The following is a 23,914-nucleotide window of genomic DNA, read 5'->3' as shown; positions in this document are numbered from 1 at the left end:
GACTGAGATGAGCTCTTAGGCAGAAGCTCTTCTTCCCTGTGAGGGTGCTGAGGCGCTGGCACAGGGTGCCCAGAGAAGCTGTGGCTGCCCCATCCCTGGCAGTGTTGAAGACCAGGTTGGACACAGGGGCTTGGAGCAACCTGCTCTAGTGGAAGGTGTCCCTGCCTGTGGCAGGGGCTGGGACTGGAGGAGCTTTAAGGTCCCTTCCAGCACAAACCTGTCTGTGGTGCTATGATCTGGTTTGGCTTTTTTTCAGATGCAGTTGCACTTCAGTAGTGAAGCAGGTTACAACCTACTTAGTTTTTCCCTGTTCAGAGCTAAATGTGCTGAACTCCTTGAGGCAGAATAAAGATCTGCTGCAGAGAACTCAACAATTTTAAAGCTAGTGACCCTTTAAGCAGGAGTGTCAAGTGCTGAGCAAGGGACTTACAAAAGCAATGACCATTTTTCAGTGCAGCAGTATACTTGTTTCAGGGCTTTGTGGCTATCAATCGCTCTGTGCAACTGCAATCATAAGATAAAAGTGCAAGAGATGCAGTTGTAGTATTTGAATGAGTTACATAAATTAAGGCAATTGTTTTTCAGCTGATGTGCATTTCAGCTTCACCTCGGCAGCATGGTTGTCATCTCCTTGTCTGCCCACAGGGCTTTGCAGAGGCCCCTTATTAGGCTTGATGGGTTTTTTTGAGATGCACAGATTGGCTGAAAGATGCCAGTCCTCCTTGTCAGATGAGCAGTACTTGATAAAAGGGAAATTACAAAAGCTTTGTAATGAGAGCAATTAGGCTTCATATTTTTAGTCCTCTGTTTTTGCCAGTGATCTGTCACTTTTGGTTGAGGCCTGTTTTGCTTGCTCACTGAGTCACTAGTGAATTTTAGATTAAGATTACTTCCATTGATCTTGGCGATTTTTCTTTTCTTTGTTTTGAATCCGTTGAATTGTTATTTCTGCTGGCAAACTGGGGCCTTTCATCTTATCCTTTGTAGTCTGAATTTCAGAAGTTTGCATGAATTTATTACTGTTTTCATGATCATAGAATCTCCCAGAGTGGTCTGGGTTGAAAAGGACCTTAAAGTTCAGCCAGTTCCAACCCCTGCCATGGGCAGGGATACCTTCCACTAGAGCAGGTTGCTCCAGGTTAAAGCCATTCCCCTTGTCCTGTCCCTACAGGCCTTTGTCCAAAGCCCCTCTCCAGGTTTCCTGTAGCCCCTTTAGGCACTGGAGCTGCTCTAAGGTCTCCCCTTAAGGAGCCTTCTCTTCTCCAGGCTGAACCAGCCCAGGTCTCTCAGCCTAGCTCCAGAGCAGAGCTGCTCCAGCCCTCGCAGCATCTCCGTCCCTCCTCTGGCCTCGGTCCAGCAGCTCCATGTCCCTCTGGCGTTGTTGCTCCAGAGCTGGATAAGGACTGCGTGGGGGGTCTCCCCAGAGCACAGCAGAGGGGGAGAATCCCTTCCCTTGACCTGCTGGCCTGATGTTCCGCTGTGTCTCTTGCAGGCTGTGGTGTCAGTCTCTTCTACTGACTGCCCTTGATTCTGGATCCTGACAAATGCTTGGGCTAGATGAAGGCCAAAGTCATCCAGGCAAAGCCTGTTTTGGTTTAGTCAGCACAGAGAGAGAAGTGTGAAATTAAAGCTGCTGTTTGCACGGTGCGCAAGAAATTAAGGTATTTATAGCACAGAACTATTAATGTGAAAGCAGAGTCCAAGACTTTCAAAGAGTGTGGTTTGACAACCTTGTGCAAGTTTAGTCATCCCCTGCTTTTGAGGAAAAGGTCTGTAATAAATCTTACACTCTTGTGCATTAGTCTAAAAGTCTGTAGGTGACAGTGGAGCTTGTATTGGGAGCATCCGTGCCACGTGGGTTGCTGATCGGGTAGCTGCTCCTGTCAGTAGCTGAGCTACGGTTATGCACAGGGAAATTCTTATGTAATGGTTCCTGTTTGTCTTCCACACTTGCTGCAGACTTTGCTGGGTGTTTGGGTTGCTACGAGACTTTGGTTATCTTTGATAAAATCATACACAGTAAGCGTTAGGTGCGGTCTCATCCCTGCCCCGATTGATTTACTTCCTCTGAGCTCACAAGTGATGCCAGGTTTGTTACCAGTGTTACCTACAGGATATAAAAGAATTCCATTCTGAAAAAGTAATTCTATCAACTAAAGCATGGTAGAAAGGGGATCAGGAGGGGCACACGCTGATCACTGAATGACCAACCTGATTATAGCTTGCTGCAAACCAGGTTGGAGAGCACTCTCCAGAGGCTCATGCATAGCTTTGGAGGAGAAGGGTTTGGGAGCACTGAGGTGGGATGCTTGATTTCTGCAGCTGGGGACTGGTTTTGTTCTTTGTCAGATGAGGACTTTCTTGGGGAACTGTAAGTATTTGGGAGCTCTGACTTACCCTTCTGCAGGCTCTAGTGGTCCTGTTTTGTTAAAATGCCAGGGGAAGATGGATGATGAGTGAGCGCATGTTCAGTCTTGCTTAACCAACCTAACCTGAGGAAGCAAAGTAGATTTTATTTGGAAGTATTTGGTTCATGCTTAATCATTTTATCAGTGCTATTTGTATGCAGAGACCATTGCTTATTGTATTGATCACATCATTGCACTGAGAATTTCTTCTTTTTGCATATTTCTTGTCACCTGTAGTCTCATTTTGCTGTGGCTTCAAAAACCCTTTAGAGAAGGATGGCTTGTCCCTTACAAACCACCTTTGTCCAGTGCAGAAGAGGTGGTGATTTCATCAGGAACCACAATGAAAATAACTCTGTAATCATCTAAATAGCACCCGGACACCGCTGAGAGCATGTTTAAAAAAATGTAACTACCAGTTTATGTACAGGATTTAATGCACAGCACCAGACCATAAGGTAGGAATCAACAGCAGCCTTCTGACATACAGTCTGAGGTTACTAAAGAAGCCAAGAACCAGGCTGTCTTATGGGATGCATAACAAGAGAATGAAACAGTGATTTTAAACTGAGAGTGGGTTCTGACGTGATTTGGGGTTAATTCCCTGTGAGGATGGTCAGGCAGTGAAGCAGGAACCTGGAAAGGCTGTAGAGCTGCCAGCCTTGGAGATTTTCGAAAGCCAGCTGGGCAGCGTGATCCAAATTTGATCCTGACTGTGCTTTGAGCAGGAGGGTGAATTGGAGACTTCCCGAGGTCCCTTCCAGCTCAAATGATTCCAAATCCTTTGTTTTGATATGGTAACAATTACTTGCTTTAATACACTAGTATTCTGTGTGGAATAACAATTTGTTGACTTCCTACCAGCATACCAGTATGTGCCAATGGCAGATTTTAAATTTCAGAAGCTGTTTAAAAGGATCAGAACGTACTGCTTCTCGTGTTTGTATGTTGAAGAGCCGTGCAGTCAGGGAAAACAAAATTTCATAAATATAAAATATGTTTGTTCCAAAATGTAAGGCATTGTTAGTCAAAAATACTAAGTGAAAATGTGCTTTTCCTCTTGCATGTCTTACAGGTTTGCAGATTGGCTTTGCAGGTGGAGGGCTGCAAATAGAATAAATTAGAGGTGCTCTATGGATTGGCACTAAAATTTATACTAATAAATGACAGGTTACATATATGAGGGATCACAGGAAACCTGGAGAGGGGCTTTGGACAAGGGCCTGTAGGGACAGGACAAGGGGAATGGCTTTAACCTGCCAGAGGGGAGACTGAGATGAGCTCTTAGGCAGAAGCTCTTCCCTGTGAGGGTGCTGAGGCGCTGGCACAGGGTGCCCAGAGAAGCTGTGGCTGCCCCATCCCTGGCAGTGTTCAAGGCCAGGTTGGACACAGGGGCTTGGAGCAACCTGCTCTAGTGGAAGGTGTCCCTGCCTGTGGCAGGGGGTGGAACTGGATGAGCTTTAAGGTCCCTTCCACCACAAACAGTTCTGTTATCTTCGATTTACTTGAATCAGGTGTGATTTGCAAATGTGTGTAAAGTGGTTTACTTTAATTTTTGTGCTGTTTCTTAAGACTACTTACAGTTTGCAGGGATGAGGGAGCGTTTGTCTAAACTGTAAGGAATGAAAGGTATATCTCCTATTCCCTCTGTCCCCAAAAAATCATGAATGACCTGGTGTCCCTGGAGCAAGATTCTCCTTCCTTGGGACATGATCCTGTTGCGTTTGCGCAGCTACTGGCAGAAGACGGTGGTTGTTACCCAGTGTCATATGAATTGCTTGGCAGCCTTCTGTGGTAAATAGCTTGGAGCAACCCTTGTCTCTGACAGTGTCCTTTATTTACAGTGGTACTGATTGTGGGGTAGACTCAGAGTAGGGCTTCTTGAGGTACTGCAGCTTTATTTTTGAATCGACAGAAAAGGATCATGTAAAGTCTGTATCATACTTGGTCAGTCCTATGATTTCTCACCTTTAGCATACATCTTTAGATTATGTTTATATAGTGGGTGTCATAAGCGATTGCAAACATTGCAGGTAAATCAGGACTGCCTGGCAGGGATTCCACCTCATGTCTGCCCAGCAGCAGGGCTGTTGGTTTGTTTTTTGGACAAATTGCTTCAGGTTGGCAAATGCTTTTGAAGACACGGTCCCTTGAAAACACTTGTTATAATCATCAAATCATCATGGAATGGTTTGGGTTAAAGGGACCTTAAAGCTCCTCCAGTTCCAACCCCTGCCATGGGCAGGGACACCTTCCACTAGAGCAGGTTGCTCCAAGCCCCTGTGTCCGACCTAGCCTTGAACACTGCCAGGGATGGGGCAGCCACAGCTTCTCTGGGCACCCTGTGCCAGTGCCTCAGCACCCTCCCAGGGAAGAACTTCTGCCTAAGATCTAATCCAAGTCCCCTACATGCCTGTACGCTGGAACCTGCCTTCATTTGTCTCTGTAAGTAACAACACCCTGCGATGATGAGAAGGGGGCATGTTTTGGGCGCAGGCACAGAGGTCTGCTCCAGGTACAAGACCGGGTGCATTTTGCGGTTTCTGTCTGTGGCAGAGCCAGTTACCCTGAAATTTAAGCAATGAACTGAAAAGAGAATAGCACTTTGTGCAAAACAATCCCTTTTCTCTTTCTGCCATGGGCTTTTTTTTACCCTCAGAGAAGGTTTTTCTGTTCTTGTAAGTAATGTTTCAGACTGAAATTGACTGTGTTGCAATGATTAAAAACTGTTCATGTAAATAGATCGTATTTGCACGATGGGGAGCTGCTATGGTCATCCAGAGGAATCTGCCTGCCCACTAGTTTTGTGTCTAGGGGCAATGCAGTGAAACAAAGGAGAATGTTGATAGCTGAGCTGTGGAGGTATTTAGGGATTGAGGCTGTTTAGGGTAGGGTTTAGTAGAATGTGGGTGATGGGAAGGCTCCTGGTCTTCCCATACACTGTCTTGTGCTTGGTTTTCATTGGCCCTTTTCTGTTAGCTGAAAGTTTCAACCAACCTACTCATTTGTTTAAACTTTTCCCATGTTTTCTGTTGTAGTTTTGAAGGTTGTTGCTCTTTCCCATAGGTTCAGGTGGTGACTGTACTTATAGAAGGGAAAATGGCACCTGTCTTCTTTCTGGTTTTCCTCCTGGTCAGAAGTGCTGGTGGAAGCTCTGGCATTTTGGTTTTTTGTATGCTTTACCTTCGTATTACTGCAAGTGTTCCTGTTAAATTGGACGCTGTACTTACAGTAAGAGGTTTCAGAAGCAGAGGGGTTGGGTGTAACACCGGGGCGACTGGCTGAGCAATGCCTTTTGCTCCCTGCTGAGCTGTCTTGGATTTCACTGGGCATACTGCTCCCAGCTGTGGGGTACAGAGCCTGAGCTCACTTTACATGTTTCTTTGTAAGACTGAAGAGCTTTGCCTGGGATGAAACACAGAATATTTAGAAATATCACTGTATAGGCTGTTGCAGTGCTTCCAGCTGGGCTGAAATGAGGAAGCACTGTAGATCTCCCAGGAGGCCGGTTCTTGGCAGGTTTCCACTCCGGAGAGGTTTGGACTTGAATGCGGATGTCTGGAGACTTTGAGTTAGTGCGTTTTGTCAGGTTCCCTGCTCCCACCCCAGCATCCAGCATTTCAGCCTTAGCTGTGGATAGTCACGCTCAACAGCGGCGTTTACCTGAGTGCTGTGCCCATGTGTATGTGCGCAGCGTCAGTGGTTAGGAAAGATGGCACATAATGTGTTTGCTGTTGGTCAGATTAATTCATCAATAAAAATAAGCTGCACCACAAAGGGAGGGAGGAAGAGCAAACCCTGCCTCTCATAAACAAATCTTGCTGTTTCCTCTCTATCCACACAAATAGTAATTAAAGAAATGCAAAGTGCTGTGAAACACAACTCCTGGCTGAGGGTAGTGCCCACACGAGGGTGTATTACCTGGCTGTGAAGCATAACAAATTATGGGAGGCAGGGCCATTACTTGCAATAGGGAATTAACTCCTACAGATGTGTTTACAGTCTTGCCAAGTCAAGTCTCCATATTTCATGCCCTGCTTAACAAGTGTGTTTCGTGTGGAATTGTGCAGCTTTTATTTCACTGCTGTGTTCCCCTTTGCAGGCTGAAGCAAGACTCGCAGCAAAGCGAGCGGCGCGGGCAGAGGCACGGGAGATCCGGATGAAGGAATTGGAGAGGCAGCAGAAAGAGGTATTTTGAAGGCTTTTGGGGCGGTGTTTTGGTCATCTTCTTTCCGGAGTATAATCCGAGATCATGAAACAAAGGGTTGATCTGTATTTCGCTGAAACAGTAATAGTCTGCTAATGTTGATCATCATAGAAGAGCAAATAAACAAGCCTGGAAAAAAATATGGATTGTGGCAAGAATTTTATCATGGTGAAGCCAGTATAATTATTCACTGGTGGTTAGTTAGGAATCAAAGTCTAATATTAAATCTCAAAGTATGCAGCTTGTATGTGTGTGCATTGGGGGGGTAGGTTCTTATCAGTTCATTTGAAGTCTAATTCATGTGGTAGACTTGGCCTTGTGTAGATCTCCTTGTAACCTGTTTTGCTTCATTGTCTTGAATTTGGCATTGTGGTCTCCCCTGTTTTGTGAAAACGGTGGTCTCCTGTTGGCAGAAATAATGGTAGAAACTGAACTTGGCAAAACATTTGGATTAAATGCCTGGTGTAGTCTTTCCAAAATTCTGTAAGAGCTGGTTATTTTATATCAGTGGCAAAGTTACTGTGCCTCTGCATGTCAGTGTGTGGGACATCATGGGCTTCCCTTGTCAGAATGATTTTAAAGACCAAAAAGGCTTATTCTGCTCCTGCTGCATTTGACAGGTTAGGAGCTGTGCTAAATGTTCTTTCACTACAAGAAACTGAGAGCAGCATTTGGTTTGAACCTCCAGAAGCTAAACTAGTGCTATTAGACTGGGGGCCCAAGCATGGGTTGGCGCAGGTGGGCTGAACCAGGAGGACTTAAAACTGGTATTTGTTGATGTGTCTTTAATGAAGACAGCAGAGTAGGCAGAACAGAGTCAATAGTAATAATACCTTTATTTGTTTTCAAATTAATTTTGAAGGAAAGGGAAGAAGTAAGGAGTTTGGGAGCAGGGTGTTGGAAGACTAAATATAAATCTATGCTTTAGAGTGCAGAGAAGGATTTAGTTTAGCGTTTAAACAGTGAATGGACATGTGATAACAGACTAGTGTTGGTGGAGGCTGCAGCAGTGCCTGCAAAGGAAGCACTTGGGCAGTTTGCCTATGCTCAGCTTTGTGCTGGAGTGTCTTGTCTAGTTGAGGCACGTCTCAATGTATCTTAGCAGCCTGTAACCACAGCAGTGTTATAAGTTAGATGTACGTGCAAATACACCAGGAGTAAGAGCTGCAGGAGAGCATTGCTGCAAGCACAGTGCTTGTGGAGGAGAGGAGCCTTTTCCTGCTATGGCTTCAGCTTTTTTGAAGTATGTTTTCTTGCAACCTGGACCACAGTCAGAAGGCCTGGACTGCAAATAGACGTTGATACTGTCAAGCTGCCTGCTGTGCCTGTGGCCTGAGTGATGGGACTTGCTGAGCAGCCTTTGGCAGAGCTGTGGTAAGCAACCAATAGATGCTGTGTTTGGGCAGCAAAGTAAATACGAGTGTCATGGCAGCTGACAGTGGTTTTACCATCTAATTTGCAGATAACTTTAATGGAACTGATGACCCCTTTGAAGATTAAAAGCTGCTGCTGCAAAGGGTGTCATAGCAAGTTGAAAACTAGCACTTGTCTGAATGGTCCTGCAGTTAGTAACTGAAGAGTGGTGATCTGAAACTGTGAAAATTTGGATAGGTAAAACCTGAATCCTACAGGGTGTTGCTCTGAAATACTAGATTTAGTGAAAGTGAAGCCAGCTCTCCACTACAGTTTGGTTTGTAATTCACTGGCATACTGCGATTACACATTTGTTTAATATTTTGCAAGCTCGACTGTTCTGTAGCTTTTTCAAAGAGCATAAAATGCTCTTTGAAATGTCAGCCCCAGATGCGAGGGGGAGCCTGTAAGAGTGCCTGTAGGAAGTTTTTCATGGCCATGGGTGTCTTGCAGATATAATAAAAGAAAACTTAAATACAGAAAATTCCAAGCGGGGATCAACACAAGAGAGCTGGCACCTCCCCCTGCCTTGGAGGAGAATGTACTGGGGTACTGATGTCTGTACACCTTCTGCCATCTTCATTTTCCTTCTCAAAATTTTTAGAGGAATGAATAACACATTCCCACTACTGCTGTGTTGTATAACCAGAACTTAAAGCACTTGTTTTACTGCTTCAGAAGGCTTTTTAGGGGCAGTTATGGAAGTTAAAAAGCAATAAATACATTTATTGCATGTGCGTGTACTTGCTCATGCTTAAAGCAATGTACATGCCCACACAAGCTTCTTGTGGAACATGGATTACTTCAGAATATCTTTATGTTGCTGGTCTGGGTTAAAAGTTTCCAGATGATACCATTACAAGCTATAACCATGGCAATTTAGCTCTTGCTTGCAGTGAAGTAGGGTGTTCTAATAATTTGGATTTGGACTGGAAATTGGCTCCTCTACCTGCCCACTGTCTGGTATTAATGGCATTTCTTAATCTTCTGCTGCAGGTTCCTCTTTTTAAATAATTGAGCGATTTTTGTATCGGGAGTCTACATCTGTGATTTAGCTAATGTTTTGCTTGCCATTACAGAAAAATTGGACTTTGAGGGTCTAACCACTATGAGGGTGCTGAGGCGCTGGCACAGGTTGGCCAGAGAAGCTGTGGCTGCCCCATCCCTGGCAGTGTTCAAGGCCAGGTTGGACACAGGGGCTTGGAGCAACCTGCTCTAGTAGAAGGTGTTCCTGCCTGTGGCAGGGGGTTGGAACTGGCTGAGCTTTAAGGCCCCTTCCAACCCAAACCAGTCTGGTAATCTATGAAATACCAATGTAGAAGCACCAGGTATCTGAGATTTTTGTTCTCTTATATGTAGGTGGAATGAGCAGCACCTTTATTGGAAAGCTATTAAAATGCCCAGTGCTGGTTCTATTGGCTCACCATACATGAAGAGTACACCACAGATTAGTCACAACTGTGTAGTAAAGCTTACAGGTAAATGGTAAAGGTTACACAATATCATAGCAAGCTCTTCATTTGGCAGAAACTATTTCATGGGAAGCACATAACTGAGAGGAGAAATTGCTGTGTAGTCTGTTCTTTTGGAAATCTAAAATTATAGTCATCAACCACGCTATGGATAAGCTGCTTTCCTTTCAAAAGGCACGATGAGAAGCTCGTGGCAAACAGCTTGGCTTTAGATGATGGTGAGCATGCTTGTATATATTTAGTAGGGAATGAGTTTCTGGTCATGAGACTGTAAAAAAGGCACAGACCTAATAAACATAACTGCTTGAATGTTTCTGACTTCTTATTCTGTGCTCCTTGCTGTTATCCACACTGCCATGTACATTAAGCCTTTGGTTTACAGTTGCAGAGTCTAAAGAGTTGTGCTTCGTGCTGAGACAAATGCTTGTATGCATTCAGATACTTACTGTGAATTCAAGCGAGGTCAGTCTTTTTGAGTAACAAGCTGTTTATCCCCACAGGTCTACCAGGTAAAATAGAGGGAATAATTGTTTTCTGTGTATTTTTTTCCTTAGAAGGTTGGTTTAAGATCTGTTAAAGCCTTCTTTCCCCCCAAGAAATATTTAACAGTAATGTTTCAAGACTCATAAAAGCTGCAGCATTAGGGCTAATTGTAGAGAATATATCATGTAGGAGTACCTTCTGCTGGCAAGACTTTAAATGTCTTTTTGAGGACTGACACTTGGAGACCACAGTTTAAGCTGATACTAGTACCTGAAGTGAAGAGAGAATGATCTCGCATTCTTTAACCTTCAGGATAAGATTCTTCCTTGCTAGTTCACACAGTAGATGAGCCTGTACTTCTAGTTCAAGGCAAGTACAGTATGTTTATCTCCTAGATTCATTTTTGGCTCTTGCTTTAAGGGCACAGCACAAAACTTGCCTTTGCTATTTTGTAATTTGTTCTTTACCAGCACACTCCTTTGCACATTTTTATCTTCCTTGAATTCGTGTTTCTTTGAAATAAAATGTTACCAGCAGTTAATGTCATGCATTGCTTTTTTTCCATGTCTGTTCCTCAAGCATGTCATAAATTCAGTAAATACACTAAAGCCAAGTTAATGTGGGAAAAAGACTTGCAGCCAGTTTTGATCTGCTCACCCCTCCTGTTGACTGTGATGTAGGCCCCTTCTTGCCTTGCAGGGATTAGGTACGCACTGATGAGAGGCAGTGGGTCCTATGGGTCCTGTGGTATTTGGGATTGCTTGAAGCCATTTTAAAATCCAAGGCACTGCAGGAAAAACCAGAGAAAAGCAGGATTCTCATGGCTTGAATGGGAGGGGTAGGACTGATCATGGAACTTGATGCTTATGTATGCAGGGGACAAGTTAAGGATGTTTGTGATGGTTAATCTGTATCTTTCTTACACATCCAGTGTGGGTGCACAGGGACATTGGGGGAGGGAATATGTTGAAGGTGTTTTTAGTAGTTTGTGGATTTCTGCCTCCTTCTACTGTCTGCTCCTCTGGCTTGTTCAGTCATTTTGGATCAGAGCTGTTCTAATCCAGTTAGCTAATAGATGACCCTAAAATTCCAGTTTTTATAAAGCACTGGAACAGTTATGATGATGCACTTGGCTTTATCCCTGTGCCCCCCTCCACAGTGTCTGGCCATGAACAAGGGCTTCATTGTTATCTTATCCATTGGCAGTCAGGGTGCTGGACACAAGACTTCTTGTGTGTCTCAATGGGAATACCTGCTATACCAATCCTGAAGCATTGGGGCTTGAAAAATAAGACTTCCATGGTGCTGCCTCAGAGCATGAGTGAAACAACAACATTGAGAAGTTAAAGGTTAAACAGCCTAAGGTAATTGCCACATCTGAAATGGTGATGTCTGGCTTCTGTGTATGAATGAAAGACACTCTATGTGTTCAACAGAGAAACCAAAGATCAGGGTATGTATGCAGTCTTGGGAGCTGTGGGTCAGTGGAGTTCATTTTCTTCTTCAGAGTTTTCTTAGTAAAAGCTGAGCAAGGTGGTGGGTTGTGTAGGAATCCTAATTTTAAGTGTGGATCCTAATTATCCCCCTTGCACTTGTAGGTCTAGGAGTTAATACTTCTGAGGTATTGAGCTGGGTTCAGCAGTTGTCCTTCATGATCATGGAGGGAAACCTCATGAGGAGGGTGGGGACTGAAAGAAGTATGGTCTGCTTCCCAGCACTGGGATCTGGGTTCACCTGAGATGCCCCGGATGGATGGAGGGATTCCCTTAATATTCCAAAAGAGGGGAGAATGACTTCCCTGCTGCCTGCTGACCAACTGAAGGGTCTGAGTCAGCAATGTACCCTTCCCCTGGGATGTGTGTAGAGCAGAGGGCTGGCATTGGTGTTTATTCAGTCAGCATCAGTGCTTATCTAGGAAAACAAGCAGTAAGGTGGCTGAAGACTTTCAGACCAGAGCTGTGATACATTTCCTACAGATAGAAAGCTAGTGGGGAAAAAAAGAGCTGCAATTTCCTTCTGGATGTATGTAGCCAGTTAGGTGTTTTTAACATGAAGGGTTTCTGGCTTTAGAAGTGCCAGGGGAGATGTGAGAAAATACCTGGTTTTCATGTGAATTTCCAAAGCTGATCTGTCAAGGGCAGTTCACTTAAACAAAACTCAGATGTATTAGAGCAGCTGTAGTGCTTATGTGTATTATTAAAATGACTCAAGACTATGGAACAACTTTGTAGAGTCAGCAGTGCATTTATTAGGGCCTGCAAATGGTGTGAGGCTCCATGGAAATATTAACAATTGGAAAAGCAACCTGCAGAGATCCTCCAACGTGTGGAATAAATTTTCGGGGAGTTTTAGCAAGTTGAGACTGTGCTGTACACAGGTGAAAGATGTGTAAGCATCGACACTGTTGTAACTCTGCTTCATCAGGTCAGGACAAAATTTGTCCCTAAAAGAAGTTTTTCTGCAGTTAATGCTGTTTGCTTTTATTGTGATAGTAGATGTATGACTGTCATCCCACATGAATAAATGGGCAGTATTACTTTGAAGGAGGGAAGCTGGAAAAGAGAGAGGTCCTAGCTCACAGCTGGGTTTGGCTCTGGTCTGGTGCCATGTCTAAGGGGCAGATGTTCGTAGAATGGTTTGGGTTGGAAGAGATCAATGCCTGTGTCTCCAAGAGCCTAACGAGTATGAAAACAGGAGTGCTCAATTTTAGCTGGGCACAAGGAGGAGGCCTAGAAGTTAAATGCTGCTTTCATTCTATCCAATTGCAGGGCTTTGATGTGTACATCTTTTTGTTTTCATGTTTTGCTGTATATTCTGTATAAATGTTGTGGTTTTTTCTCTCCTTTAGAATGAGCTATGGAACATTGCATTGCTCTTGATTTATTCACACTAGCCTTTGTTTCCTTGTTTTCTTTCCTCCCCTTTTCCCCTAGATCTACCAGGTTCAGAAGGTAGGGCTTGCTCTCTTTCATTCTTGTTTGCATGTGTTCCCACGTCACGAGTCTTGCCAGCATTTCTAATAAGCCTCTGAGGAATGGAAGGTGCATAGCAGGCTTTATATTCCCATGCATTTTCCCCTTCCCTCCCATAGTCTTGTGGGGTGCACAATAAAGATGACCCATGTAAAATGTGTCTGGTCAGGCACTTAATGTTTTGTAAACACTGTTTGACAAAGAATAAGCAATAAGCAGGAAGGTAATTTGGCAAACAGCCACTGTAGGAGGGTGAGGTGGCTCTGTGTGTCACCAAGCACTGTACACACATTTGTGTGTTGAAGGCCAAGAATATCACTGAGAAACACTTGGGGCTGGAGAAACATTTAACATGTGCCACCAGAAAAATGACTTTGAGGTGACTTTGTTTGCAGCGAGTCATTGAAGTAAATCAGGGATGCTGTGTTTGAATTTATAATCTTTTGGTAAATAAACTGTGTGGCTTTTCATCCAGCGTGGCCCAAGCTTATAAATGCTTTTATATTGTTTAATCCCCTCCCACCTCAGTCATGATCTCTTCCCTCCTCCCGGTTTCAGTTTAGTAGTTCCAGATGATGGTGGTGGTGTTAATAGCTCACTTTGAGGTCACTTGCTATGTAACAAGGGAGAGTTTAGGATTTGTGTTACGATGTTTGGCTGTTCCATACTTCCAGCATATGAACTGTGTAGTACCTTAGAGAGAAATGGCCCAAAAGAGTTTTTGCAGTGAGGGAGAATGCACATCTCTCTTCAAGCCTGCCATTTCCTGCCTTACTGAATATTGCTTCTGGTTTTGTTTTTTCTGAGGTATTTTTATTGCTTGCTGAATGATTAGTGTCTCTTTAAATCACAGCCTTTTTGTCTTTTGTCCTGGCACTCCTGCTGCCTTAAGTGCATGTTTCATTCGCTTGACTGAGCAGTGCACGTGCTGCTTGGAAATGCTGTTCTCCTCTCAAGTGCATATGTATATGATGATAGCTACTCAAATCATGTGCTGTGGTATTTAATCCTGACCCCATCAGTTTTGCCACAAATACATCTTACTGTTGTTTTCATTTGCGGAGTTGGTATGTACTAAGTAATTCAAATCAACATCTACCTGTGGACCAACAGGCTCGTTATCAATCTCCTTTATAGGAACTAATTCAACCTTCTGGTACAAACGCAGCCCCATGGGAGCCCAGGAGGGTGTTTACTGTTGGTATCCTGACATGGAGAAGTGGGTTAGCCTCACACCATCCCCTAGTCAGTTTGCAAGTCTAGCAGTTTTGCTGTCGCATAGTGAGTAAATCTGATATGGAATTCTCTCTCAGTGGTATTAATGTAATGAATTATTCAATTGTAATATCAGTTTTCAGGATGGAAGGGAACTTGAGTCTGGGAGAGGTCTCTAAAAAGCAAATGAATGGATAAGCACCATTTCTGCCTTTAACCCATGCAGTCATTCAGACCAGCCCCCTTGGGGCAGAAGAGTCCACATGGAGAAAGAAACGGGAAGTGGCTGAGGAGACAAAATATCTGAGACTGCAAATGCTGCCAGTTCAGTGCAGGGTGAGACATGCTGTTTGAAAGATCATAAATTAAAATAAATAGTCTCAAGGTAATCACATTCATTCACATTTTTCATGTGGGGATGGTAAGCATGTAGCAATGTAATTTTAAATGGTAGAGGAAAAGACTTAAGTGGAACTTTTAACATAACAAGTCTTAAGGGCTATTTCCTTATCTGCCTTTTGCAAAACTGAATTCAGAAGCTTCTGTGAGAAAGTAAGGAGACAGCAGATCAAAGAAGCAGCACCTTACAAAAATTATTAGCGTGTTTATGGATCCTTCCTGTATGGATTCTCGGTTACCACGGTGGTTTCTAAAGCTGATTTCTAGTGTTATAAAATATTATATATCTCTTGGGGAAGCTGGAAAACCTCTATTAAGGCTTTACCTGACCTGGTTTACTACAAAGCATATTATCTGTAGGTTTAGATCACGTACACAATCCTGACTATGTGAAGTACATAAAACTTAATGCGACAGGCTGTTTGTTGTACATGTCATGCTTCTGCCTGGCATTAACTCGTCTAAGCACTTGTGAGGAGGTTTGTAATGCTGGACGAAACAGTAGTTCATGTCATGCCCCCTTAATTTCGTGTAGTTTAAGGGAGAAATTTCACTGTGTGTAATTTGGCTAGGCATTGTGTAGGGGTATTAGATGTATTTGGGCACACTGCAAGATGCTTTGCAGGTAAAAGCAAAAGGGAATACTCCCCTGTTCTCATGAGGATGTGGTTAAAGAGCTTTTTGAACCGTTGTCTCTTTTCCTTGCTCCAGAGACATTTCTGCATACTATGTAAATCTGCAAGGCAGTTAATTTATTTTCTTTTCAAATTGCAGTCCTAAAACCTGACTTTCTAATATTTTTCCTAATAAATGGGATTGCTGTGAGCTCTTGCTTTTTCCCAGTTTGACCCCAAAACTGGCAGCATTTGAAGGTCCTTGTACAGTTTGGACTCTCCAGGGTGTGTAATGGAGCACCCCACTGCCTATTCTACTTCATAACAGAATTTCTTCTCTGCAGAGCTGTTAAGATGAAAATGAAGATGACCTTAATATGACAATAGTTTTATTGTTTAATGAGGAAGAACTCTGAAGTGGGAATGAACTGATACAATAGCAAAGAACACACAGCTGTTTGGTCTAGTTTATTAACAAACAGCGACTGAGGTTTTTAAAAGTGAAAGAAAAATTACATTAATACCATTGAGTGAGTGTTAAATGCAGAGTGTAATACAGAATAGGTTTCTGGTTTTTTTATCATTACCCAGGGTTTTGACTGTTAATGCTCCTGCCTGCTCAAGTCTCTAGGAAAGCTGGCAAGTACAGGCTCAATTTTTCCACACATACATGAACCTCAAAGCAGTAATCTGATTTTCTTTTAAAATATATATTGTGCTTCCTTAAGCAGGATTTCTGTTTGCTGATTACTGTGCTTAAGGCTGATGAGTTTTCCTCGCACAGGAATGTCATGGTCACCATTATAAATGCAAACTTCCTGAGGCTGGATTTGAAGCTTGTGTTTGAGGAGGAAGAGAAGTCATGTTAAACCTGTAGATCTTTGAACAATTTGCTATCTGGTGGAAATTCCAGTTGATTTGGGAAATTCCCAGTGTTGTGCAGAGATTACGAACTGGGAAACTTACACTGCTTTAATGATAGTCTCCTAAAAAATGCATGGTGTTTGTTACTGAAATACAGAGAGCTTTCCCATCTCGCCTGCATTGGTGACGCATGACCTCTTCTATCCTTGTTGGTGACGCCACTGCTGTTAAGATGGCTCCAGTGTAGGCAAGAAGCCTTGTGCTCTGAACAGGAGCTCTCAGGAGCTTGGCATGCAGCAAATAAGAATGCACAGAGATGAGTTGCATTGTATTCAACTTGTCTTCCCTTGACAAATCTGTATGGGAAACGTGATTTGACAGCATTTTTCACCTCAAAAGTGTTCTGTGTTCGGATCCCTTGTAATGAGTCTTGACTTAAATGGGTCAGGAATTCAAGACTCATTACGCTCCTTGCTCTTGACCCCACAGCACTGTTGTTTTTTCACTGCTGAGAAGGAAGCTCTTGCATACCCTGGCTGTACCTGAAACATGGCTTTCTCCTTGATGGACAACTCTTCCTGGGCATGTGCTTCTGAGGGCTCTTGTGGCACTTGGATCAGCTTTTCCCTGGCATGTTTGCGTGTGTGGAACTGTGTGGCTAAGCCAAAACCTGGCAATGCATGTCTAAATGTTCTGTGTTTGCCTTTCTCATCTAAATTCTGGGGTTTTCTTGTCCTTTTCTGTCTCTAGAAATATTATGGTCTGGATACTAAATGGGGAGACATCGAACAATGGATGGTAGGCCTTAATGTAGCTAACCAGCTTCTATGTGTTGAAGTTTTCAATAGTTCATAGTGTTTGAAATCCTGCAAAGTAGGTGTTTTCATGTATTAGAAATGTGAATTCCACTCTAACCACAACCATTCCTGCTGTCTGCATCAATACCTGGAATACGGCTTTTGATCAGCTTAAAACTGGCAAGGGTTTGGTTAGAGACCTCTCTTTTTACAGACCTCTGTCCCCACTGTCTCACTTGAAGATTAGATTATCATATAGAACCATTAAAGCCACTTGTGTTACAAGGAATGTATGTTCTCATCTTACTTCTTGTGGGTTTTGTTACAATTTGAGTCTTATCCAGTCTGCCTTCAGGTAAATTTTCAGCATTTTTTTATCCATGCTGCTTTAGTGACTTTGTACTTAACTGGTCCAGGGGTACTCTTCACATGCATTGTTACTGCTGCTACGGCAATGCTCGCTTTTTCCAGTAATACAATGCCCTAGGTATTACTATTTGCTAAGCCAGTTAAGTTGATACCAGATACGGACTTGGCCATTAGCAACATCTGACTGTGTTAACACCCATAATGTAAGATGAAGAAGTTGCTAAAGTGCTGGAAGACGCTGGCTTCAACTGTCTTGGAAAGAGTCTATTTCAAAGGCCGTGGTGCTGTGTGTCACAGAGGCATAATAACAAAATTACTATAAGTATACTGATTCCCAGAGGTAGAGAGATGCACTTGAGATGTTTTTTTGGATGGAAATAAAGGTGTCAATGTGTGCAGTTTTTCATAGAAGTGTGTAGCAGAATAAAACGGGAATTAAGCTGGGATCGTGCAGGAAGGGAAACAGGTTTTTTCTGACCTGACAAGTTATCACCTTCTGTTATTTGGTAACCTTACTGACTCCTAAACACTGCTGAAGTTCACTGTGTCTTTCTGAAAGCTCTCTGTTGGTGTATCTGTCCTTTCAACACTTCACTCTGTTTGTTTTTTTTTTCCTCTGCCACCTTGGTAGGAAGACAGTGAGCGTTATTCCCGTAGAGCCAGAAGAAATGCCTCGGTTAGTATCTACTTTTGCCTTTTCTTAGCTAGACATTTCAAACTAAGAAAACAGACATGGATAAGGCAGTTCCTTTTTAAAAGGAAAAAAACAAACAACCAAAACTGACCAAAAATAAGCTCCCACCACCCAGGCAATGGAAAACCCCAAAGCCACTTCCTGAGTTCTCTGCCTTCTCCCCAGTCACTCTGAGGAGCTTTTGAAAATGTGCGAAAATAAAGGGGGGCAGGGGATGGAAGGTGGGGAAATAACCTGCTCGGGGTGTTTAATATTCATTTATTCAGACCGTGAGCAGAGAACACCTCAGCAAGGTTGTCATTCGTCCAATAGAAAAATGCTTGACTATATTCCTTGGGCAGGGTACGATTTCATTTACTTTCTGCTTATAGGTTTAATGAGATTCTTTTTTAAAAGGCATTTATTTTGTATGTCTTCTCTTTCCCTCTGTCTTATCAAAGCCATCAGCATTTACCACCCTGCCTGTTACTTGTGTTTTTTTCATTGTTTTCTTGTCTTTATACTTTTCTTTTGATAGGCTTCGGATGAAGATGAGCACATGTCAGTGGGTAGCCGTGGAAGCCTGAGGGTTGGTAAATTGTACAATTTAAGTGTGCATGTGTGTGTATTAATGTCGCTGTCCTGTCCCTCCCCCCCCCTCGAGTGGTTATAGTACTCTGATACCATCTTTGCAAAGTCTTGACATGTTCCATGTTCAAACCATATGCTTTGTTGGGCTTTTTCCGAGTACATGTACGTCAGTAATTCTTTCAATCAGGGGAATGGTCAGATTAGCACGCACAGAGCAGGAACACCAACAGAGCATGTGACTGGAGATCTGGTAACTGCTGTTTGCTCTTACTGTTGCAGGAAGTACTTCACCAAAACATGGGTATATGCAGCTATTTCATGTGTGCACCTTGTGAGTTCCGCTGTTTCATAACCCATACTGAGAATTCGGGAAGAGGAAGTGCTAGCTTACTCCATAATCAGTGTTTATGAGCTCTCATCTATCTGTAGGACAAATTCAAGTATTTTATTGTTTTTTTTTTCCTCAAAATATCCATATGGTATTTTTTTAGATATAGTACACATGGGTACAAATCTTAACCCTATTCTAGCGTAGACATAATCAGCTCTTGGAATTGTGAAAACAATCTAATCAATTTAGTGGTTGTGAGCTTCTAGTGCTATTGTCTCTGTGTGTGTCAGTAGTCTTCAAAGATGATCAGAGCTCGCTGCTTCGGAGACTTGTGGAGAAACACTCGACTAAGCACAGAACTGAAACAGTCCGTAACAGTGCTAGGGAGGAAGCTCTCAGCAGTCCTGAATGTGAATCAGCTGTAGCCAGTTCTTGTTTCGGAGTCATTGTGCCTAAGACTGTTGTGTTTGAGAATAATTTTTCTTCTCCTTCTGCCGTTGTTCCTCATGTATCAGTAGCACCAGTTATGTGGGGTAAGCTGGATGATTAGTTCTAATTTTCTAGAACAAGCAAGACCTATGTCATTATTTGTAATCTTTGGTTTCTGGCTTCTGTGGAGATTCCTGGCCAGGTATCCCCAGGAGAACAGGACTGGGTGTCAGACCTCATGTGCCTTTGAGAGAGCCTGGAAGATGAAAAAAAAAAAGCAAAAAGTGACTACTGCAAAGCATGTTCAGTGAACCCAGGAGTGACTTTGTGTTCTCTGTGAGGTACCACAAAGATACACTTTAAAGTGTTGCCTCGTTGCCTTTTTCCCTTATTGCTATTTATGAAATGGTGTTAAAATCTTTATTCTTTCAGACCACAAGCTGGTTTGTGTGCTTGTTTGTTTCAAAGCTAGAAGGTGCCTTAAAGATCCAGAGATTTGATGAAGAAAAGCTCATCCTCACAGCTGAACATGCAAACCAATGTTATTTTACTTACAGTTAAATTTGGACATGTTCATGAAAGTCTTTGGAGGGGGAAAAAAAATCTCTAGATTAGTTGAAATTTCAGTTCTTTCTATTTAGAAGGTGATTTTGATACAACTGGGTTGTTTAACCGTAGCTATAACTGTGTGTCTCTTGATGGAGCAAGATGCAAGCACGCTGGCACCATATTTACAGTGGGAGCCCAGTTCATCTGTGAAGGGGAGATTGAGATGAGCTCTTAGGCAGAAGCTCTTCCCTGTGAGGGTGCTGAGGCGCTGGCACAGGGTGCCCAGAGAAGCTGTGGCTGCCCCATCCCTGGCAGTGTTCAAGGCCAGATTGGACACAGGGGCTTGGAGCAACCTGCTCTAGTGGAAGGTGTCCCTGCCCGTGCCAGGGATTTGAACTGGATGAGCTTTAAGGTCCCTTCAATACAAACCGTTCTATGATGATGATTCTGTGGAACAGCTTTAGTTCATGGAAATCCATGGAAATCCTCATGATGGTTTCTGTACCATGATCCTGTGTTCTATTGTTACATACTTGAACAGCAGAAACCTTGCATTCTGCCTCCCCACCATCCCTCAAGAAGCTTTTCTGAGCTCTTTTCCTGGAGCTGCCTTGTGCCTTCTGGCTGTGATACCACCGCTGGTCTGGTAAGCAGCAGCTCCAGCTGCCTCACGGGATGGCCCATAAATCCCTAATACTTCTGCAAAGAATGTCCTTTTCTGACAGAAGGATCTGGTTGGAACTTCCTGCAGTGGTATTTGTAATGATGTTGCACAGACTCCCCCCGTCATCGTAAAGTAGCATTTAGTGAACGTTCTTGCGCAAGCTGACACTTGGGCCTGCGCAGGAAAAGAGTTTTGACAGAGCTTTCTTCCTTTTGGTCCAAGTGTCACTGGAATTTTAGAAAGTAAACATTTGCTCGTCTGAACTGAAAAGCACCCTTACACAGCTCTTAATTGTTTTATTCACATTGAATTGATAGAACGTACAGAGACTTTTCCTAGTGCGGGTTTATAGTAGATGCTTTTAATGCTTTGATCACATCTGTCTCTTTGTGGAGGTTTGGCTCTTGCTGTCTTTGTATGTTTGCAAAACAACAAAATTAAAAACAGTTACAAAAAAATGACCAATCTAAAAAATTACCTCTGAGGAGCAGAGTTCAGTCTGGCTTCTGAGCACCAAAAACTATTGCCTTGTGTCCACAAAGGATTTGTAAAACTAGTTAGAGAATTCTGAATGCTCTTCTTTTTTTTTTTTTTTTTTTGGCTATTGGAAGGCTTCCATAGTTACAGAATGCCTTTGCAAATGATCTGCAAGGCTTCCAGTACCTGAAAACTGATCTTGCATCTTTGGGCTCTTTGTACTGTGAGTGGCTGATGCTGCGAGGGGTTGCTTTTGCAGCTATGCTTCTTTTCTGTGCAGGAAGTTTTCAATGAAATGAGCCATATCAGAGATGTATTTCTACCTATCAGTCTGTGTGGGTTTTACTCTGTATTTTCTTCTGGAATGTTTTCTAAGTGGATGTCTCAACTGCAGGCACCACAGATCTGCTGAGCTAGCTTTTTGGGAGCTGGCCTGGATGCTTCTGGCAGAGCAGCCATCAATATGGACTGCAAAACTACCCCAGATGTTGATTAGACCAGGCTAGCAAATATATTTAAGTTCCACAGCCGTGCCTGTGCTGCAGACAGTGTCCTAGTGCGTTCATATAGCACTAGCTTGAGCATATCTCTGCCTCCTGCCAGCAGATCTTCCTCTGTGACAGGGAATCTGTAATAGCTTTCCCATGGGTCATCCTGAACCCATGGAGAGTGTCCTGCCTTTCGTTCAAGAAGTTCTGCAAGCTTGATTCTTTATCACACAGTTGTTCCTAGGAAAGCTCAGTTAACATCATCCTCTGTGTGTATGAGACACTCAAGCCCCTCTTCAGTCTCTCTTCTATGCCAGATGTCCTTGTTCTCCCACTTCCAAGCTGGCTGCCTCTAATCTGAGACTATCCAGCATGAAATATTGGTGTGTTATTAATCACTCATGGTGGAGTTTGTGCATTTCCATGTTTGGTTTGCTCCAAAGTTTCTGACTTTTGGCTTTCTACAAGAAATTCTGCATTACCTAAGTTCTTAGTTGGGATATACATCTCTGTGCCTGTTTTCTGGGGGAGGTTCTTTTGATTGCCATGACTTGTTCAGTGTTTTCCTTTGTATTCCGAATTTTTTTCTTTCCTCTCATACCTTTACAGTCTCACTTGGAACATGCCAACATCTATCCAGTGGTGAGAACAGTCTGCAAGTTGCAGTGTGTGTTAAAAACTAATCCTGAATAAGAAACTAACATCAGTTGTGGTTGATCTAAGGGGTGATCTAAAATAATCCTGAGGTAGTTTGTGATCTGTGATGTAAAGATGCTACTTCGCTCTCCTGCTGCTCTGATGCAGTTCACATGAAAAGCACTGGAGGATTAGAGAGATCTAAGCTAGGTCTAGTAGTTCAGTAGTTGCAATAGGACAGAGCAGAATAGCTTTTATTTTCCCTAGCAGACTTTCTCTGTAACAGTCTGTTCATTGATTGGCCAGGTCTAGAAGTCACAGACTGGTTTAGGTTGGAAGGGGCCGTAAAGCTCATTCAGTTCCCACCCCCATGGGCACTGGACAACCTTCACTAGATCAGGTTGCTCCAAGCCCTGTCCAGCCTGGCTTTGAACATAGTCTGTCTGGTTTTATTTCAGCATAAATCAGGAAAGGAATAAAACTTTCACAGGCTCACTCTGAATAGATCTAGCAAAGGTGACTGGACAGATAGGCTGCCTAGCAGAGCTGCAGCTTGTGTGTTGAGCTGTTACCTTGGATTTAGAGGATAAAAATCAAACTCCATAGGTAAGACAAGAGCAGGTATTTGTATTGAACACGCTCAGATAAAACTGACTCTTGGAAGAACAGAAAGGGCATGGAAGGGGGAATGATGATTGGGACTTTTTAAGCTCAGTTTAAGAACATTTCCTTGTACTGTTAGCAGTGCTGTCTTGTGCCAGCACTGTGTTGAGATAGAGGCACCTCCGCTTCTGCAGAAAGCAGGCTGCACAGAGAAGTGTTACCAACTCTCTAGCTTTCTCACCCTCCTCCGTTCCCTGTGCTATTTCAATTACAGAATGCAGTGTATCTATTTGTGAGTGACCTATATACAAAAATAGTTCGAACACATTGGGACTTTGCATGGATGTATAGATGTAGTTGGTAGACAGCTGGTAGCTCTTTTAATTGACTTAACCTAGCAAGCATGAATGATTTTAACTGTGGCTACTAAATTTGAACAGTGCTATTGTCACTTTTAACAACATTCTTTAATAACCGGTCGTTTGACTTTGAGGTTTGATTTCCCCCCCCCATATGTGCTTACTGATCTGTGTTGTGTAGAGCTGGAGCAAAAATGGACTGATGTTTTTGCATGGTAACGTGCATGTATGGCTACGGATGGGTGCACATAAACTCATAAATGCTTTTCATCCTGCATTCTTAATCTCACTGCAGGCTGGATTAGAGAATGAGAGGACCAAAAAGAAGAACTACTCCAAAGCAGTATGTATCTCAAATAATTGTCTTGGAGAGGTTTTTGCATAGAAAACCACTGTGATAGGACAGAGAATATGTGCAAGCGTGTTGGCTGTAAGAGTTCACCAGCCTAATGTCAAGGATACAGTGTAATTATCAGAACTTGCTGGATCTGTGAGAATACATCACCTATCTGCAAAATGTGGTATAATGCAAACATGTCAGTGTCATACAGTAAGAACATCTTGAAAAGTTCAAAACCTAACTTAACATGACACAGAAATAAATAATACTGGTAGAACATATGTAGTGAAGGCTGCAATCTTTTCATAAAGGTAGTTCATAAAGGCAATTTTTACAAGTACATGTAGGGACAGGAGAAGGAGGAATGGCCTTAACCTGCCAGAGGGGAGATTGAGATGAGCTCTTAGGCAGAAATTCTTCCCTGTGAGGGTGCTGAGGCGGTGGCACAGGGCGCCCAGAGAAGCTGTGGCTGCCTCATCCCTGGCAGTGTTCAAGGCCAGGTTGGACACAGGGGCTTGAAGCAACCTGCTCTAGTGGAAGGTGTCCCTGCCTGTGGCAGGG

General features: G+C 43.2%; 1 protein-coding gene across 32 annotated transcripts in view; it reads left to right on the top strand.

Moving 5' to 3' along the window:
* Window positions 1-23,914, top strand: part of LRRFIP1 (LRR binding FLII interacting protein 1) — a 106,503-nt gene that overhangs the window by 39,647 nt on the left and 42,942 nt on the right. For 10 of the 32 annotated variants that reach the window (XM_057422905.1, XM_057422896.1, XM_057422655.1 and 7 more), the window contains exons 2-6: window positions 6,511-6,597; window positions 17,845-17,889; window positions 18,425-18,475; window positions 22,025-22,057; window positions 23,309-23,356. In XM_057422905.1, coding sequence (XP_057278888.1) covers window positions 6,511-6,597; window positions 17,845-17,889; window positions 18,425-18,475; window positions 22,025-22,057; window positions 23,309-23,356 — 264 coding nt within the window. Of the gene's footprint in view, window positions 1-6,510; window positions 6,598-12,916; window positions 12,935-16,296; window positions 16,846-17,844; window positions 17,890-18,424; window positions 18,476-22,024; window positions 22,058-23,308; window positions 23,357-23,914 lie in introns of those variants that run through there. The other 22 variants (XM_057422831.1, XM_057422814.1, XM_057422807.1 and 19 more) reach the window with 10 other exon arrangements.

This window comes from Pezoporus wallicus, unplaced genomic scaffold (assembly GCF_028554395.1).
Source record: "Pezoporus wallicus isolate ANWC-B61680 ecotype Strahan unplaced genomic scaffold, APGP_CSIRO_Pwel_v1 contig_3488, whole genome shotgun sequence".
Taxonomy (NCBI): Eukaryota; Metazoa; Chordata; class Aves; order Psittaciformes; family Psittacidae; genus Pezoporus; species Pezoporus wallicus.
This window is presented reverse-complemented; position numbering and strand designations above follow the sequence as displayed.